Below are 18,847 nucleotides of genomic sequence, written 5' to 3' on the forward strand. Positions count from 1 at the left end.
TAAAAGAAACTCAAATGTATTTGTATTTTAATGTTATTTATCGTAATTATGTTGTATGTCTGTAAGTGCACAAACACCCCAACTTTCTAAACACATTTTTTTTTTAATTCTAAAATAAAAAGGAAATAACAATATTTTTTTCTATTTAACTAGACAAATGTTGTATATCTTTAAATTTCTGAATGCAAGAATATGTCCCATGTGTATGTGTACCCAATTTTGCAACCTGAAACTAATTATAACATATGAGTTTTGAAGCTGTATGGTGATCATGTTTTAATTTGTTTCACATTCATTCAAGTAAGAGTATACATAGTGTTAGACATAGAATTGAAAAAAATAAATAATTAATTCACTACATTAATAGAAAGGTATAAATACATAAATATATCAAGCAAGGCAATGACATTTAGTGCAGATTCCCTTATACTGATGTAAAAAAAACCAAAAAAAAAACAACGTAAATAGACCTAGTAGAAAAACAAACAAACCTCACTGTTACAAAGTTATGGAATATTTAAAGAATTAAATATTCTAAATAAGATGTTTTAAAAATATATATATACAGTAAAATCATAGAAATTAATTTTCTTTAGTTAATAAAAAATAGGTTTATCATATTCTCATCATCTGATGAAAATATCTGACAATACAGTCAATACTATACAGAGTTATATCAAAGTTAGAGACATAAAAACAAAGAAACAAGCACTTCTTGATCAGTATAATTCACTGTAACTGGACTGTAATACAGAACTAAATAGGAAATGTGTAATGACAGTATTAATGTTTGTACAGTACATTTAAGTTCTACAATTGAGTAATCTGATCAGACTATACTTAAAGGATCTGGTGGGAATCAGAGGTAGTCATGAGTTTTGTATTGTGAGTTTGTCATTATTGCCAAAGGTTTCCAGTTGTAGAAAACAGGACTACATGCTTGTGTGTACAGATTTTGCTCCGTTGATCGTAGAAAAGTGCTCTTGGGATTCTATATCTGGTTTGGCATGTGGTTTCTGTGGTGCTTTAAACAGAAAAGAGAAGAAAACTGGATATAAATGCAGAGGTAGGAAGATATGGCAAGACAAACAATGGCTAGTACCCAGAACACAGCCATAAGCTTCTGAAAAGGTCACATCCATCATCCAGGCATATTGCACCTTTGTAAAAGGGGTTTTACTTTTATATAGTTCAGATAAATTGCAAACCATAATAACATTACAATGACTTTCATCCTGCATATTATCACTGACAAATTCTGACAAAGCCTTCACATGTCACTCAGGGAAAAAAAAGTTAAAAAAAAAAGTTTATTTTTATTTTTTATTTCTAAGAACAAAAAAAGGTATTTATAGCAATTTCACACAATATTTAAAAGCCATTATTTAGGTCTAAACTTCAAATTATCATTTATTAACAACCTGATCAATTTACAACTTTTAATTGAAACATGTAGGTGTCCCACACATGGGTCATGTGCTCCTGTACTCACAGGTATGGGTAGACAAAGATGTACTAGTCAGGAAATTGTTCTGACTGAGCAGAGATGATGTCAGACTAGTGAGCTGGAGACTTCGACAGGTGGCATCCAACTTCTCATCCTAGAAATTAACAGCAAGAGATCAGTCTAAGAGATTAAAGAGTTAAGTAAGATTTAAGATCCAATCTTAAACAGTAAGAAAGTAACCTGGACTATTATTCTAATTTAGTTGTTGCGGAGCAAAACCAATTTCTAATGAGTAAACCATTCTTTACAGAGAAATTCTATAAAAATGAATAACCATGTTGTTGCTATCACCATTGTCATCATTATTAATATTTGTATTATCAGCATTATTGTTATTATTATTGCTGTTTTGGAATTACTAACCGGGGTTTCATTGTTATCACTACTACTATAGTTAAATCAATTGTTTATTTCTGATTCTCCCCCTAATCTTTTCATGTGTTTTTAATGCACCACAACATAGAAGAGAAATTTGTGTGTGTATGTATGTATATATATATATATATATATATATATATATATATATATATATATATATATATATATATATATATATATATATATATATATATATATATATATATATATATATATATATATATATATATATATATAGTAAACACTCAGGCAGGCAAGACAGGTGAGAAGTGGCTTCCCTAGGACAGCATCTATGTCCCAAGTTGAGACACTTGCACAATGTCCCCCTTCTTTTAAAGGTGAACTATGTAGTATTTTGCAGTAAAATATCCAAAAACCACCAGTGTTATATATTTTTTTCAATTGTGTACTTATATCCGAAATTATAAGTGTAAATTGTGGGACATCTCAGCATATGCCGAGACGGCATAGCGTTTGAGGGAGTCCCCTGTCAATTGCATCATATCTGCATTACCCTTGGTTTCCTTGGTTTAGAAGCACTTTCCTCTTAGCAGTGTGCAACAAGTGTCACAGCAGCTGCTAAGTGAACACACAGAGTAACGTCATATCATCATTTTAAACACACTCAAATGTGTCTAATATGATAAACAGAGCTGCATTACCTCATACTCAAGACCGGAAAAGCAGAAATAGCACCGGCGCCCAGCAACTGTGTCCTGCCCGTCATAATAATAAAAGTCCCGATGCTCGTAAGGCGTGTCTGTCTAACAATCGCTTCAGCAGCCGTGCTCAGCTCCACAACACTCAGTGTTGCTCTGCTTCACACTACAGTAACGTTAATACAGTATTGTTCAAAATAATAGCAGTACAATGTGACTAACCAGAATAATCAAGGTTTTTCGTATATTTTTTTATTGCTACATGGCAAACAAGTTACCAGTAGGTTCAGTAGATTCTCAGAAAACAAATGAGACCCAGCATTCATGATATGCACGCTCTTAAGGCTGTTCAATTGTGCAATTAGTTGAATTAGTTGAAAGGGGTGTGTTCAAAAAAATAGCAGTGTGGCATTCAATCACTGAGGTCATCAATTTTGTGAAGAAACAGGTGTGAATCAGGTGGCCCCTATTTAAGGATGAAGCCAACACTTGCTGAACATGCATTTGAAAGCTGAGGAAAATGGGTCGTTCAAGACATTGTTCAGAAGAACAGCGTACTTTGATTAAAAAGTTGATTAGAGAGGGGAAAACCTATAAAGAGGTGCAAAAAATGATAGGCTGTTCAGCTAAAATGATCTCCAATGCCTTAAAATGGAGAGCAAAACCAGAGAGACGTGGAAGAAAACGGAAGACAACCATCAAAATGGATAGAAGAATAACCAGAATGGCAAAGGCTCAGCCAATGATCACCTCCAGGATGATCAAAGACAGTCTGGAGTTACGTGTAAGTACTGTGACAGTTAGAAGACGTCTGTGTGAAGCTAATATATTTTCAAGAATCCCCCGCAAAGTCCCTCTGTTAAAAAAAAGGCATGTGCAGAAGAGGTTACAATTTGCCAAAGAACACATCAACTGGCCTAAAGAGAAATGAAGGAACATTTTGTGGACTGGTGAGAGTAAAATTGTTCTTTTTGGGTCCAAGGGCCACAGGCAGTTTGTGAGACGACCCCAAACTCTGAATTCAAGCCACAGTACATAGTGAAGACAGTAAAGCATGGAGGTGCAAGCATCATGATATGGGCATTTTTCTCCTACTATGGTGTTGGGCCTATTTATCGCATACCAGGGATCATGGATCAGTTTGCATATGTTAAAATACTTGAAGAGGTCATGTTGCCCTATGCTGAAGAGGAAATGCCCTTGAAATGGTTGTTTCAACAAGACAATGACCCAAAACACACTAGTAAACGGGCAAAGTCTTGGTTCCAAACCAACAAAATTAATGTTATGGAGTGGCCAGCCCAATCTCCAGACCTTAATCCAATTGAGAACTTGTGGGGTGATATCAAAAATGCTTTTTCTGACGCAAAACCAAGAAATGTGAATGAATTGTGGAATGTTGTTAAAGAATCATGGAGTGGAATAACAGCTGAGAGGTGCCACAAGTTGGTTGACTCCATGCCACACAGATGTCAAGCAGTTTTAAAAAACTGTGGTCATACAACTAAATATTAGTTCAGTGATTCACAGGATTGCTAAATCCCAGAAAAAAAAATGTTTGTACAAAATAGTTTTGAGTTTGTACAGTCAAAGGTAGACACTGCTATTTTTTTGAACACACCCCTTTCAACTAATTGCCCAATTGCACAGCCTTAAGAGCGTGCATATCATGAATGCTGGGTCTTGTTTGTTTTCTGACAATCTACTGAACCTACTGGTAACTTGTTTGCCACGTAGCAATAAAAAATATACTAAAAACCTTGATTATTCTGGTTAGTCACATTGTACTGCTATTATTTTGAACAATACTGTAATCTGATCCATGAACATGATTTCTGCCCAAGTCCTATTTTCCACTGGCTGTGAAGACCACATGTCCCTAGATGCTACGCTCAAACTTGGCGTCATCAAACTATGTCTTTGTTTTGAATATGCGCCCTCTAGCAGATGAAAAGTTGCATAGTGCACCTTTAATGCACCTTAGACACTACACAACAACAACAACAAATTAATAAACATATTTTATTTTGCCCTGCAATGACAAAGCTGCATTAATTGGCAATATTGTGACAATAGTAGGGATACACAGATCCGATACTCAGCATCGGTATCGGCTCTGATACGCAATTATTCGCCGGATCAGGTATCGATCAGACAGGGCCGATCCAAATCCGATACTGTGCATATAATAATCTGGTTTATTGTTAAGCCCCAGTGCCCCACAAAAGGTATAAAAACATTATAAAGCATCAGCAACGATTCATGCACTATATTATAAGTGTTCTGAAGCCATTCCATAGTTTAATGTGAGTACAGATGAATATTTGAGTCATTAAATTCAAGTTCATGTCAATGCTTCCCTCCGGTGCGGCTCAGTCACTCTTTTCATACATTAGTGGTGGGCGATACTGCAAAATTTGGAATCTTATTTATTTTTGTATTAATGTATTGAAGTCCAAGCAATTATTAGTAATTATTACACGTGAAATACTATTTTTATTTTTATGACTATGCTTTGAAATATAGCCAACGCTATACTGTAAAAAATATTTAGAAAAAAGTTACCTGGTTGCCTTCACATTTTGAGTTCATTGAAATTAAAATTGAGTTAATACAATGAATTTTTTTTTAGATTCGACAACCTTTATTAAAATATTATTAAAAGATTTAGTAAGCATATTGAGTAATTGTGTGTGTTTTATTTCTGAAGACGCAGTGAAACATGCCAAATAGTGCTATTTTTATGATTTATCAAATGTGTTATGTGGTTCAGATACAATAATATTTTGAGTTTCTATTTATTAAACAATTTCCTTCATTGTATCAACTCAAATTTTTAATTTCAATAAACTCAAAATTTTAAGGCAACAAGGTTACTTACTTTTTTAAGTTAAACCAACAAAAACCAACATTTTTTTTACAGTGTAGCTGCAAGGGTTTGCTTTGATGAACAGACAGCTCAGCTATCTAGCTAACTGTAAACAGATTGCAATGATAGATTTTTATCCGTGCAGGACTGAGTTTACCTTTTTTTTGGTGGTATACATATATTGATTCTGTAGTAATATTCTCATCAGTCTTCTGTCAGCTTTTACATAGGCCTACTTAAATCTGCATATTTATGATATTTAACCCAGGGCGTTATTTAATTTTATAATTATTTTAAATTATTTTTATAATTTATTTTAATTATATATTTTTAATCGTATTAAATGTATGTATCATCTTTCGTGTTAAATTCTTACATTTGATTAATAAATGCAGTTATAATAGTAAGACACTAGGGCGGTTACCAATCAAATTAATACATTTAAACTGCAAAAATAAAACAGCAATAAATAATGTTATGAGATTGATGTTCTAAATCTAAATGTTTGAGTATACAAATAAAAAAATGCAATGATACTTTTAAACATGAAACTAAACCGCCAATAGGTGGCAGCAAATGATCGTCTTAATGAGTGAGTCATTGAGTCGTTCATTCTAAATAATTCATTCAAAACAAAAATTTAGACTCAAGTCTAAAATGTAAGTTCCTAATAATGAATTATGCTACACAATTCACGATTACAATGTATTTGCAAATCGTGGTAATGTTTAGAAAACAGCTCCGTTTATATTGCTGCTCACTTGTTTTGATTTCTCCACGAATGGAGAAACAAAGAGACAGGCAGCGCCAGCCTCTACGCGACTTTGTTACCAGAGATACACTCCATTATCAAGAGCTGTTCACATTAAATATAATAAATAAAAAATCTGAATCATTCTCGCATTTCTGGTTATTTTAATGTTTTATTTGTCCAGTCGGGAAAAGTAAAACCCTCTTTCATTTGTCCCAGACAAAGATAATGTCGAGCCCTTACAGACAGCCCTGTGTGTTCATTCATGATTTCATGAATGAACACGTGTGTTCATTCATGATGAAAGTCATGAATGAAAAGTCATTCATGACTTTTTCCGTCCATTAATCTAAAATAAACAAAAAAGTATGAAAGGGCTGTTTGATCTTCTCTTTATTCCATTACAAACTGGAAATGAAATGATCAGATGGTGCTCCGTTTGACTTTTCTGACATCCTTTACTCTTCCCTGATGATGACCTCTGGCCTACTTTCTGAAAGATCTGAATTTGATGATCTGAATTTCTTCATCTGAAATCTTGAATCTATTTTCAAAAACTGAATATTTGCAGTCTATTAATTCAGAACAAAATATCTGCTGTTTTAAAATACATGTTTATATACAATTTAGACATAACATTTCAGATGTGTTCAATTTCAAAGGTTCTATATTCAACAATCAACATTTAAAAAAAAATCAAATTCAGTACTATGTAAAATGCAACATAATATTCAATTTTGTTGATTACACTTGTCAATAATTCAGATTTATACAATTCAAATTCAGATCATTTTGTCATATTTCTAGCTCCATACTAATACAGCCAATAGACAAACTAGTTTTAAGTGAGCTGACTATGGCATGGTTGAGTGGGTGTCTTTACAAAACTCCTTTAGGCATCCAGTTGTTGCTAAATAAGTTTTAAGACAGCCCTTGTAATACTTGGTAGCTCAAAGGCAGCGGTTTTTTGTTAGATAACTGGTAGGCATCCAGGATGGCGCTAGGCACAGGCAGAATGACTTCTAAGCAGCTTTGTAATACTGGCTTACTCTGAGGCAGCCTTTTGAAATTTAGGTAACTCCAAGGCAGTTAAGGTGATGTTTTAACATTGGGTAACTCAAAGGGCACCATTTATTAGTAGATAACTGGAAGGCATCCAGGGTAATACTGGCTTACTCTGAGGCAGCCTGTTAACATTTAGGTAACTCCAAGGCAGTTGAGGTGATGTTTTAACACTGGGTAACTCAAAGGGAGCCATTTATTGCTAGATAACTGAAAGGCATCCAGGGTAATACTGGCTTACTCTGAGCCAGCCTGTTGAAATGTAGGTAACTCCAAGGCAGTTGAGGTGATGTTTTGAATGAATTAATGAATGAGGCATTTTACAGCGCTATAGCCGAGCTGTCTGTTCAACAAAAAAAATCCCTTGCAGCTAGTGTTGGCTATATAGCGCTCGTTGGCACATACCGTATTTCCTTAAAGCCTGTAGTCAATTAAACGGCGGGCCTCTGATAGTGGCCGGGGGTGTGGTCAGCACGAACAAATAAAGGCCGGTCTCAAATAAAGGCCAGGGGAAAAGGTGTGGATAATCTCCTAAATGCCGTTAATTTAATGTGCATTCAAGTTCATCGTAATGTTAAATAGGGTTGAGCCGTGACGGCTGACCGACATCACGATGGAGCGAAACCATCCTGATGCCACGCGCCCCGATGAGACGTTTGTGAAAATGCTGTGTCAGGCAGGCTACAAATATCGATCTTCACAATGCGCACGTCTTAATCAGCTCCCTAGGGAGTCAGTCCACTGACTTATATGTCCTATATGACGGTATGTCCTGATCAGTGCCCTGACTACTGAACTAGGGAGTTGATTAAGACGCACCTAATATTAGCCTCTCGTCTCTTTTATGTCTTAAGGTGGTCGCACACAAGCCTCAAAGCTCAGCTCCGCGCAGCGCCACGTCTCACGCCTTGCTTATACTTTCGCCTGTGTCCACGGCGCGAGCCTCCGCTGACTGCGCGTGCTCCTCCCCAAACGGACGAGGCGCTTACACTTGACGCGCTCGCCCTTATGCTATTCTTTGAAACGACAGAGGGCGACTCGGAGTAATTGTTCTATGAACCAACAGGAAAAAGCATCGAGAAGAAGTGGGCTAATGTACACAGGTGATGATATTTATTTTAGTACATTGCACCAAAAACCACACCACAAAAGAATCGTGTAAAACTCAGTAAACCTTGGCTTGATATTAGCCTACTTGTGACATGAGAAAAAAATATGCACTAAATTAACAATCTTTTAAATATTTCCTAATTTCACTAACCTTTAGTGTCGTGATTTATTTATTTGATTAAACATGGATCTTTATTTAATATTGATTAAGATATTTTTGCAAATGTTTCTTAAATAAATAAATTATATTTGTCCACTGGAACGATCACTTTAAATTGAAAACGGTTTACTTAAAGCAGTTATATTTTAAACAGATGGAATTAGAAATACAGGCCCGCCCCTAATAAAAGCCTGCTTCAAATAAAAGCCGGTTCCCATCGGCAGTTCAGGTAAATAAAGGCCCCGGTCTTTATTTGAGGAATTACGGTAGTTCAATTTGAGCGCCAGTTATGTGAAATCATGGAGGGGTCTAAAATTGTCATCGTAGGTGTGATGCCCCTATTGGTCATTCTTTGTCGTGCATGTGTTGTGTCTATTTGTTGCAGATGACATGCTGATTGCGGTGTGATGGGGAGCACCGGCTTCTTGGTGTTCATTGCTCCCTATAAAAAGGATAATTTCTGCTTGGTGGAAGGCGCTGGAGTTGGTGGCTGTCCTAAGCTCTTTGTTCCATCTGGCATGAATGTAAAATAAAGCTGATACTTTGCAAGAAGAATGTACTTGTCTTATTTGTAGTGATCCTTTGTGAACGCAACAAATGCGGGCTCGTCCGAAAACCAAATTTTGATTTGCAATTGCGTTAGTTTTTTATTTTGTGTGTTCGTTTTCTTGAATGGATTTGGTAAATAGATGATGATTTCTTTTCTGTTAATTGTTTTGGGATTGGATTATTTAGGATTATTTAGTTGGGATATTTTTAGTTTTGCATTTAATATTTTGTTATATTGGCCTGGAACCAGGATTGAGAAGGTTGTTTTGAATTTTTTAAATATGTAGGAGAGACGAGTAAATTTATTTAAATTATATTAGTTCATGGCTGTATTTAGTAGGAGACCCTGGGATTAACTTAACCAATAATTTAATTGGTTGTTCTTCTCAATTTGCAGTATCAGGTGCATAATAACCTGCCATTGTATGCTTAAAGATTAGGGTCTACTTAATTATATTTATTTTTAGGGAGGGTGTGAAGTTAAATCTCCAGGGTATCCTTTTCTTGGAGATTTTTGGCAGCTAGTAAGTATTGGATTTTAAAGAACTATTTTTTATGGAATAAGTATAATTATGACGTCTATCGAAGTGAGTGTTTTTTTTTTAAATCCGTCGGAACAGATTCTTAATTTATTAACGAAAGATCAATTGATTGAGGTTGCAACACATTACGGCATTAACCTTTCTATTAATGATAAGAAACTAAAAGAGAATATTCAAATCATTGTAAAAACAGCCCTTACAAAACAACAAATGATGTTGTCTGCTCCAAAGTCAGTAGATTTACTGGTAACTGGGCCGTCTTCTGTAGCACTGTCATTTGAACAACAAAAATAATTAGTTCTTCTCCAAATGGAATGGCGTGAGATGGAATTTAAGATAGAAATAGAGACACGAAAATTAGAGCAAGAGACTGTTTGCGCAACAGGTTTTGGAAAAAAGAAGATTCGATTTGGAACAACAGCGACCTTATGAAAGAAGGTAAGATAAGAATGTCCGGTGACGGTGATGTACATGAAGTGGTAGAAAGTGGCTCGCTTTTTAACTTAGTGGTAAATTTGCGGTTGATGCCTTTATTCAATGAGGAAGATGTGGACACTTTTTTGTGTTATTTGAACGGGCCGCTGACCAAAAATGCCCTGAGACTGAACGCACTTTGATGCTGCAATGTGTTCTGAGTGGTAAGCTGCAAAGAGTTTATTCTGCTTTGAGTGGGGCTGATAGTCAAAATTATGAGACATGTAAAAGTGCTGTTCTTAAGGCATATGAAATGGTTCCAGAGGCATATCACCAGAAGTTTCATGGGCTAAGAAAATGTTTCACTCAAACACATGTAGAACTGGTGTGTGAGTTAGAATTGTGTTTTACGCATTGGTGTACTGCTTCGGCTGTTGAATCGTTTGAGGATTTGGTCTATTTACAAATTTTAGAGCAGTTTGAGAATATGCTGCCAAGTCAAATGGCTATTTATGCTGCAGAATGTAAGGTGTCTAATGTGCCGTCGAACCTGAAGATTGCGTGATGTGTCCTCGGTTAAGTAATTAAGAAAGTTTGAAGAATTTGCCAACACTTTTTGTACATCTATAACACCGAGTTTGGATACTTCCCCCAAAGTTAATCCAAACGCCGCGGCAGGCTAAGACATGTGGCACATTGACCCATTGCACATGAGGTTAAGTCTTTGTTTTACTATTTCGCAAGGAAAAGACACTTACTTGATAGATGTTCTTCATATATCACACAAAAATACTTGAGACAGTGGATTCATATAAAATGTTGATAAATATAGAAAAGGTGATGGTCAACAATCAATCAATCAATCAATCAATCAAATCAATCAATCAGGAAGCAGACAAACTGGCTAAACCAACCGTCTGCCAGCTGTCTCACATAACCAAAGTCAGCTAAATCCCAGCACATAGAGATGTAATTGATAAAGCTTGGGTTGCTGAATATTCGATCCCTTTCTCCAAAAATGCTTATTGTTAATGATATGATTATAGATCATAACCTAAATGTGCTGTGTTTGACAGAAACCTGGCTAAAACCTGACGATTACATTACTTTAAATGAGTGCACTCCCAGAGATTATCGTTATAAACATTAGCCACGTCAGAAAGGTAAAGGGGGAGGTGTTTCTGTAATTTGTAATAACATTTTCAGTATTACTCAGAAGTCTAGTTTCAAATATAATTCCTTTGAAGTTTTGGTGCTTTATGTAACGCTGTGTAGTGTAAATGATAAATCCCGTTTGACATTTGTGTTGGCTACTGTATACAGGCCACCAGGGCACAATACAGACTTTATCAAAGAATTTGCTGGTTTTGTATCAGAGTTAGTATTAGCTGTAGATAAAGTACTAATTGTTGGTGATTTTAATATCCATGTCGACAATGAAAAAGACACATTGGGATTGGCATTTAGAATTCTATTGGAGTTAGACAACACGTATCAGGACCCACTCATCGCCGTAATCATACTTTAGATCTAATAATGTCACATGGAATAAATTTTGATACTGTTAAAATTCTGCAGCAGAGCGATGACATCTCAGATCATTACCTAATATCATGTGTACTTAATTTACCTAAGGCTGCAAAGCCATCCGCTTGCTTCAAATATGGCAGGACGATAACCGCTGCGACTAAAGATTGCTTTGTACATAATCTTCCTCATCAGCTCCATCTCCTCAGCATTTCAGATAGCCAAGAGGAACTTGATGTTGCAACAGAAACTATTGACTCTTTCTTTACTAGCCTTTTAGACATAGTTGCTCCCCGGCACTTAAAGAAGATTAAAGCAAATAATCCAATGCCGTGGTACAACGAGCACACTCGGGCCCTTAAAACAGCAGCCAGAAAAATGGAGCACAGCTGGAAGAAAACAAAACCGGATGTTTTTTGCAATTTGTGGAAAGAGAGCATGATTGCATATAGAAAGGCCATAAAAACTGCTAGATCTTTAGGACCCACTTTGTCAAGAAGTGATGGTGCTGCAGTTTAGGAGATACTTATCAGATATTGTGTCACGTTGACATTGCTATATTTGGACGCATTGTAATTTTGGGGTAATCTTAAAGGAACTTTGAAGTTTATTTTATAGGGGAGGGTGTGATGCCCCTACTGGTCGTTTTTGTTGTGCGTGTGTTGTGTCTTTTTGTTGCAGGTGACGCGCTGATTGCGGTGTGATTGGGAAAATAAATAATTCTTGCTTGGTGGAAGTTGGTGGCTCTCCTAAGCTCTTTGTTCTATCTGGCATGAATGTAAAATAAAGCTGATACTTTGCAAGAAGAATGTACTTGTCTTCTCCTTATTTGTAGTGATCATTTGTGATCGCAACAGTAGGTGCATGTCCACTGTTATAGAGATAATCTAAAAAATAAAATAAAAATCCAGAAATCACAATGTATGATTTTTTAAAACTATTTCTTTGTATGATACAGCTACAAATAAGTATTTGAACACCTGTCTATCAGCTACAATTCTGACCCCCAAAGACCTGTTAGTCTGCCTTTAAAATGTCCACCTACACTCTATTTATTATCCTAAATTAGATGCACCTGTTTGAGGTCATCAGCTACATAAAGACACCTGTCCCCCCCATACAATCAGTATGAATCCAACTACTAACATGGCCAAGACCAAGGAGCTGTCCAAAGATACTAGAGACTAAATTGTACACCTCCACAAGGCTGGAAAGGGCTATGGGGAAATTGCCAAGCAGCTTGGTGAAAAAAGGTCCACTGTTGGAGCAAACATTAGAAAATGGAAAAAGCTAAACATGACTGTCAATCTCCCTCGGACTGGGGCTCCATGCAAGATCTAAGCTCGTGGGGTGTCAATGATCCTAAGGAAGGTGAGAAATCAGCCCAGAACTACACGGGTGGAGCTGGTAAATCACCTAAAAAGAGCTGGGACCACCGTTTCCAAGTTTACTGTTGGTAATACACTAAGACATCATGGTTTGAAATCATGCATGGCACGGAAGGTTCCCCTGCTTAAAACAGCACATGTCCTGGCCCATCTTAAGTTTGCCAATGACCATTTGAATGATCCAGAGGATCATGGGAGAAAGTCATGTGGTCAGATGAGACCAAAATATAACTTTTTGTTCATAATTCCACTAAACGAGTTTGGAGGAGGAGGAAGAAGAATGATGAGTACCATTCCAAAAACACCATCCCTACTGTGAAGCATAGGGGTGGTAGCATCATGATTTGGGGGTGTTTTTCTGCACATTTGACAGGGCGACTGCACTGTATTAAGGAGAGGATGACCGGGGCCACCTCCTTCCCTCAGTTAGAGCATTGAAGATGGGTTGAGGCTGGGTCTTCCAACATGACAATGACCCGAAGCCCACAGCCAGGATAACCAAGGAGTGGCTCTGTAAGAAGCAAGGTTCTGGAATGAATAGAGAATCTTTGGAGGGAGCTCAAACTCTGTGTTTCTCAGCGACAGGCCAGAAACCTAACTGATCTAGAGAAGATCTGTGTGGGGGAGTGGGCCAAAATCCCTCCTGCAGTGTGTTTGACCTCTGTAATTGCAAACAAAGGCTACTGTACCAAATATTAACATTGATTTTCTCAGGTGTTCAAATACTTATTTGCAGCTGTATCATACAAATAAATAGTAAAAAAAAAAAAAAAAAACATACATTGTGATTTCTGGATTTGTTTTATTTATTATTCTGCTCATCAAGGCTGCATTTATTTGATCAAAAATACAGAAAAAAATAAAAATAAAAATAACATATTGTGATATATCATTACAATTTAAAATATTTGTTTTTCAATTTATTATACTTTAAATGATCGTGCTGTGATGCAAAGCTGAATTCTCAGGATCGTTAATCCAGTCTTCAGTGTCACATGTGACATCCAGTCTATCACATGATCCTTCAGAAATCATTCTAATATTCTGATTTATTATGAGTGTTGGAAAGAGTTCTGCCGCCTAATATATTTGATAAATAAAAGGTTCAAAAGAACTGCATTTATTCAAAATAAAAACATTTTCAAATAATATAAATCTCCTTTACTATATTTTTTTAATCAATTTAACACATCCTTGCTGAATAAAATTATTGATTTATTTCAAAAAAAGAAAGAAAAAAAAAAAATTACTGACCAGTAGTGTATATTGTTGTTACAAAAGAGGTCTATTTTTAAAACATTTTCTTTTTTTTCTTTTTTCTTTTTCTTTTTATTCATCAAAGTATTATAAAAAAGTATCACAGGTTATGAAAAAATATTAAGCAGCAGAACTGTTTCCAACTTTGAAAATGAATTTGTGTGTTCTGAAGGATCTTGTGACACTGAAGACTGGAGGAATGATACTGAAAATTCAGCTTTGCATCACAGAAATAAATGATCATGGAAAGTATAATAAATGGAAAACCAATTATTTTAAATTGTAATAATATATCACAATATAATTTTTTTTCTGTATTTTTGACAAATAAATGCAGGCTTGATGAGAAGAAGAAACTTCTTTCAAAAACATTACAAATAGTAATGTGTCCAAACTTTTGGCCTGTACTGTATGGACTGCATTTATATATCGCTTTTACTAGACCCTATGGCCATCCAAAGCGCTTTACATCCAAAGCGCTTTACATCCTGCCTCACATACATATTAATCTCGGAGGAATTACCCCGAATAATGATATAACCGGGTTTATTGAAGAAAGTGCAGGTTTGGAACAACATGAGGGTAAATAAATGATGACAGAATTTTCATTTTTGGGTGAACTATCCCTCTTTTTTTTTTTTTTACTCCAGTATTGTACTTAATGTTACAGAGTAGCCCAGTAAAATAATTTAAGTTAGAGATCATCTACTGAAATGTAATATATTAATTCATTTATATATTAATGACTTTTTCCATGGATATTTAATTTTATTAATAAAGTTATACAAATAATTTCAATTAACTGACTTGGTAATTGTTGCTACAATCAAGCTCTTGTACCCACAATTTGTTTGAATGTTTTTGTGCTTTTTGGACATACGCATCATAATAAATAGGCCTGTTTTACAAACCTTTAAGAATTTTCCCATAAATGTGTCATATATCACTGAAAATGGGAGAATCTCAGCTTTAATGTGGTATATGGCTCATATGCAGGATAATTATGCATCAAATGTGTTGCAGTTTTAAAAATAAGCTTGTGTTTAAATTGGAATTTCTCAAAAACAAGATTTTCTGAGCCTGAAATTCAGCAAATCTTTAACATAGCCATACTCAGTTAATATTAGATATCAAGGTAATATTTTAACAGAATGTTCTTTACATTATGTAGAATGATTTTATGTAGAAAACAGTGAATCACAAAAAAAAAAAAAAAAAGACTTTAGGAGGGTTTTCTCAAACAGGGTCACATACTATATTCATGACATAAAGCTCATTCAGTGCAATCACTGCGCTGTAGTATGCATACAAGATAATTTAGTTAATATACATGAGATTCTGTCAGGCTCATCATCTTCCATCATCATTGTATGTTAGGGAAGTTTTGAAAGCAGCGTACGAAAAGTCAAGGAGGAAAGTGAGGCGTTGTGCTGATACGAAGTAACGTAAGGGCGCCAAGCGAACTGTAACCGGGCGCCGTCTGTGGAAGCCTTTGCTATAAAGGCTCGGTAAAGTAAAATTAACCTGAGGAATCGCACTCCGAACCTGCAAGCATTGACTATCTAATTCATGTCAGGAGTGCAAAATAACCGATCTGTAGGCTAATGAACAATATTTTTGATGAAATAACAAGAATCAAAAGCCACCTTTTCGTTTTATTTGTGGTCATAGACATGCACTAAACCGCACGTGTTCGGGCTCTTAGTGAAACAGCGTGCTGCATATTTGGACAAATATAGATTAACCCAGCTCGCGTCACTCTGTGCTTCAGATGCGCAGTCAAGACTATGAAACCTCAAACCCTTTCGCTTTTACCCCGACCTAGAATTATGCTCCCTTCACGTGCCATCGGAAATTAGATCATTCCGACTTCTGAAGTCGTGATTACAAAATCATTGCATTCAAGTTTCAAAATGTGAGGCCGTTCATGTGCAATTTTTACCTAGGAAACTCGTATTTATAATTCCGAAAGCACCTGAAGGCAGCATTACACCTCTATCGCATTTGCTAGCATGTTCGTGAGTGGTTCATGTTCTCTTAGTCTTATCACGTAGAGGTGGGCAGATCGATACTAATATCGATAATATCGATACCAACGTTGGTATCGGTATTGATCGATACCAACGTGAAAATATCGATACTTAAGTTTCAGTTTCTCTCGTTTTGCGACCTGGCCGTGTTTGTCAAAATGCTGCTGCTGTCACAGAGCAGAGGAAGCTCTCTAGAGAGTGCTGCTCGTGCTCGACACTGCTTTCCTCCCCCTCTCCTGTTTTGTACCGTCACGTGACTTACCACTAGCGCTACCACCGGCAGTCAGGCGCGCGCCGCTCAGCTGCGCATTTTAATTTTCAGCATTATATCGTATTACAAGGAGAATTTGTTTTACTTTTTTTTTTTATTATTGTGAAGTAAAACTTTGTGACTTTGTTTATTTAAGAAAAAAATCCTGAAAAGAAGTGCACTGAAGAGGAGAAACATTTTTTATTAACATGGTACTTGAAAAGAGAATTTGTTTTTACATTTTTTATATTTGTGAAGTAATCATTTTGTAACTTTGTTTATTTAAATAAAACAGAAGTAACCAAAAGTTGTTTCTGAACAAAAGCTTTTGGTAGTACTGATTAATAACCCAAAATGCAAATCACAAAAACAAGTTAAAAGTCATGAAAATTCATTTAGATTTAGGTTGAAGACGCATCCACCTTAATTATTAAAAAGTATCGGTATTGGTATCGGTGATACTGGCCCTGTATTTACTTGGTATCGGATCGATACCAAATCTAGCGGTATCGCACACCTCTATTATCACGTCGGCACGTTGTTCATCTTGCCAAACAGCGAGCATATTTGGACAAATATAGTTTAATTATAACGTTTGCAAAATATTTCGTCATGCAGAATAACATTTATTTTCAGTTCTCACTGAATGCTGATTTGAAGAGCTGAAAAACTTGCGATCTCTGCTGCACACCACTTAATGTCTCAGAGCTCTCACATTTGCTGTACTCTCCCTCATTTAATCTCACTGTTGCCAACGTGAACCAAGAGCATGTCTCAGAATCGCTCTAACTGCTGCTGTTGGTATCGCTAATCTTAATGCGCCTAATAATGACACTCCCCCATTTATGCAAACAGTTCCCTCTTTCCACACAATCCCATCCCACCTTTTCACAGTCGATCACTCCCCTTTTAACACGCCTTTTCAAATCGAAGGTGTGAAAAAAACGCTGCAGCAGGGGGGTTTCATGACCCTTTAATGAGCATCGGTTGTCGTTCGGGAAAATTAACCGAAATGAGCATCCCTTATTATATATATAAGGGGTAAATCACATTATGAAATAAATGCTTTTCTCTAAAACACAATTGATGGTACCCCTAGATTTTTATTCGCCTATACAGAAATTGAACAAATTTACTGCAAATACAAAAATAATGTCAGCAAATTAAGTTGTGGTGCTGTGAGATTCAAATTGAATATCTTGTATGACTTCCATGAGATTGAAGGACTGCATCCATGCGGTTTGGCAAGGATTCATACAATTTATTGATGAAGTCATCAGGAATAGCTAAGAAAGCAGTCTTGCATGCCTCCCAGAATTCATTAATATTCTTTGGTTTCATCTTCCATGCGTCCTCTTTCATCCTACCCCACATATGCTCAATGATGTTCATGTCTGGTGACTGGGCTGGCCAATCCTGGAGCATCTCGATCTTCTTCGCCTTGAGGAACTTTGATGTGGAGATGGAAGAATGCGATGGAACACCGTCCTGCTGCAGAATTTGGCCTCTTTTATGGTTGGGAATATAAGAGGTAGCTAAGATTTCTTGGTATTTTAGACTATTGATGTTGCCTTCCACCCTGCAGATCTCTCGCACACCCCCTTACTGGAAGTAACCCCAGACCATGATTTTTCCGCCACCAAACTTCACTGTTTTCTGGGTGAATCTCGGATCCATTCTGGCTCCAGTAGGTCTCCTGCAATATTTGCGGCGACTGTGGTGTAATTCAACAGAAGATTCATCTGAAAAATCCACCTTCTGCCACTTTTCCAGAGTCCATCCTTTTAGCAGGCTGTGGGCCTTGGCAAATGCCACACGGTTTTTCAATTGTCTTTTGTTTAGTGCTGGCTTCCGGGCACTGATTCGACCATGGAGGCCATTTCGAGACAGAATCCGACAAACTGTTCTGGTTGACACAGGGACTTCAGGTGACCAGGTCTCGTGGAGCTCTGCTGCAGTGGAAAATGGGCTGGCCTTGGATTTTCAAGCCAACAAACGGTCCTCTCGAGCAGTTGTCTTACGGGGTCTGCCTGACCTGGGCTTGTCAAAAACGTCTCCAGTCTCTTCAAATCTTTTTTTTATCCTCTGTACTTGATGCTGAGACACATTGAAGGTGTCTGCCACATCAGCAGTGGATCCGGTCTTCAGCCTCATGATAATCAAAACTTTAGTCTCACGGTGAATCTTAGGCATGTTTGCAGAGGTCTAGTTGCAGTTGATGTGAAGGTATAGCGTACTGGGGTTCTTTTTATACACACTTGAGACCTAATTGATCCATTATTAGTCACAGGTGAAGCTCATATGACAAGGTGACAACACTTATGTCTTTGCAAAAATGGACTCAATGGGCTTTACCAAGCTGTGAATATTAGAATACTTTTTGAAAGTTTAGTT

At 36.5% G+C, this 18,847-nt stretch overlaps 1 protein-coding gene across 2 annotated transcripts in view; it reads right to left on the reverse strand.

Moving 5' to 3' along the window:
- Positions 1-258: 258 nt before the first annotated feature.
- Positions 259-18,847, reverse strand: part of LOC137041283 (centrosomal protein of 128 kDa-like) — a 143,153-nt gene continuing 124,564 nt past the window's right edge. For both annotated transcript variants that reach the window (XM_067417378.1, XM_067417379.1), the window contains 2 exons: positions 1,493-1,601; positions 259-1,024 (listed from right to left, as the gene is read on the reverse strand). In XM_067417378.1, the coding sequence (XP_067273479.1) occupies positions 933-1,024; positions 1,493-1,601 (201 nt within the window). In that variant the 3' untranslated portion in view covers positions 259-932. The remainder of the gene's footprint in view (positions 1,025-1,492; positions 1,602-18,847) is intronic.

This window comes from Pseudorasbora parva, chromosome 15 (genome assembly GCF_024679245.1).
Source record: "Pseudorasbora parva isolate DD20220531a chromosome 15, ASM2467924v1, whole genome shotgun sequence".
Lineage (NCBI taxonomy): Eukaryota > Metazoa > Chordata > Actinopteri > Cypriniformes > Gobionidae > Pseudorasbora > Pseudorasbora parva.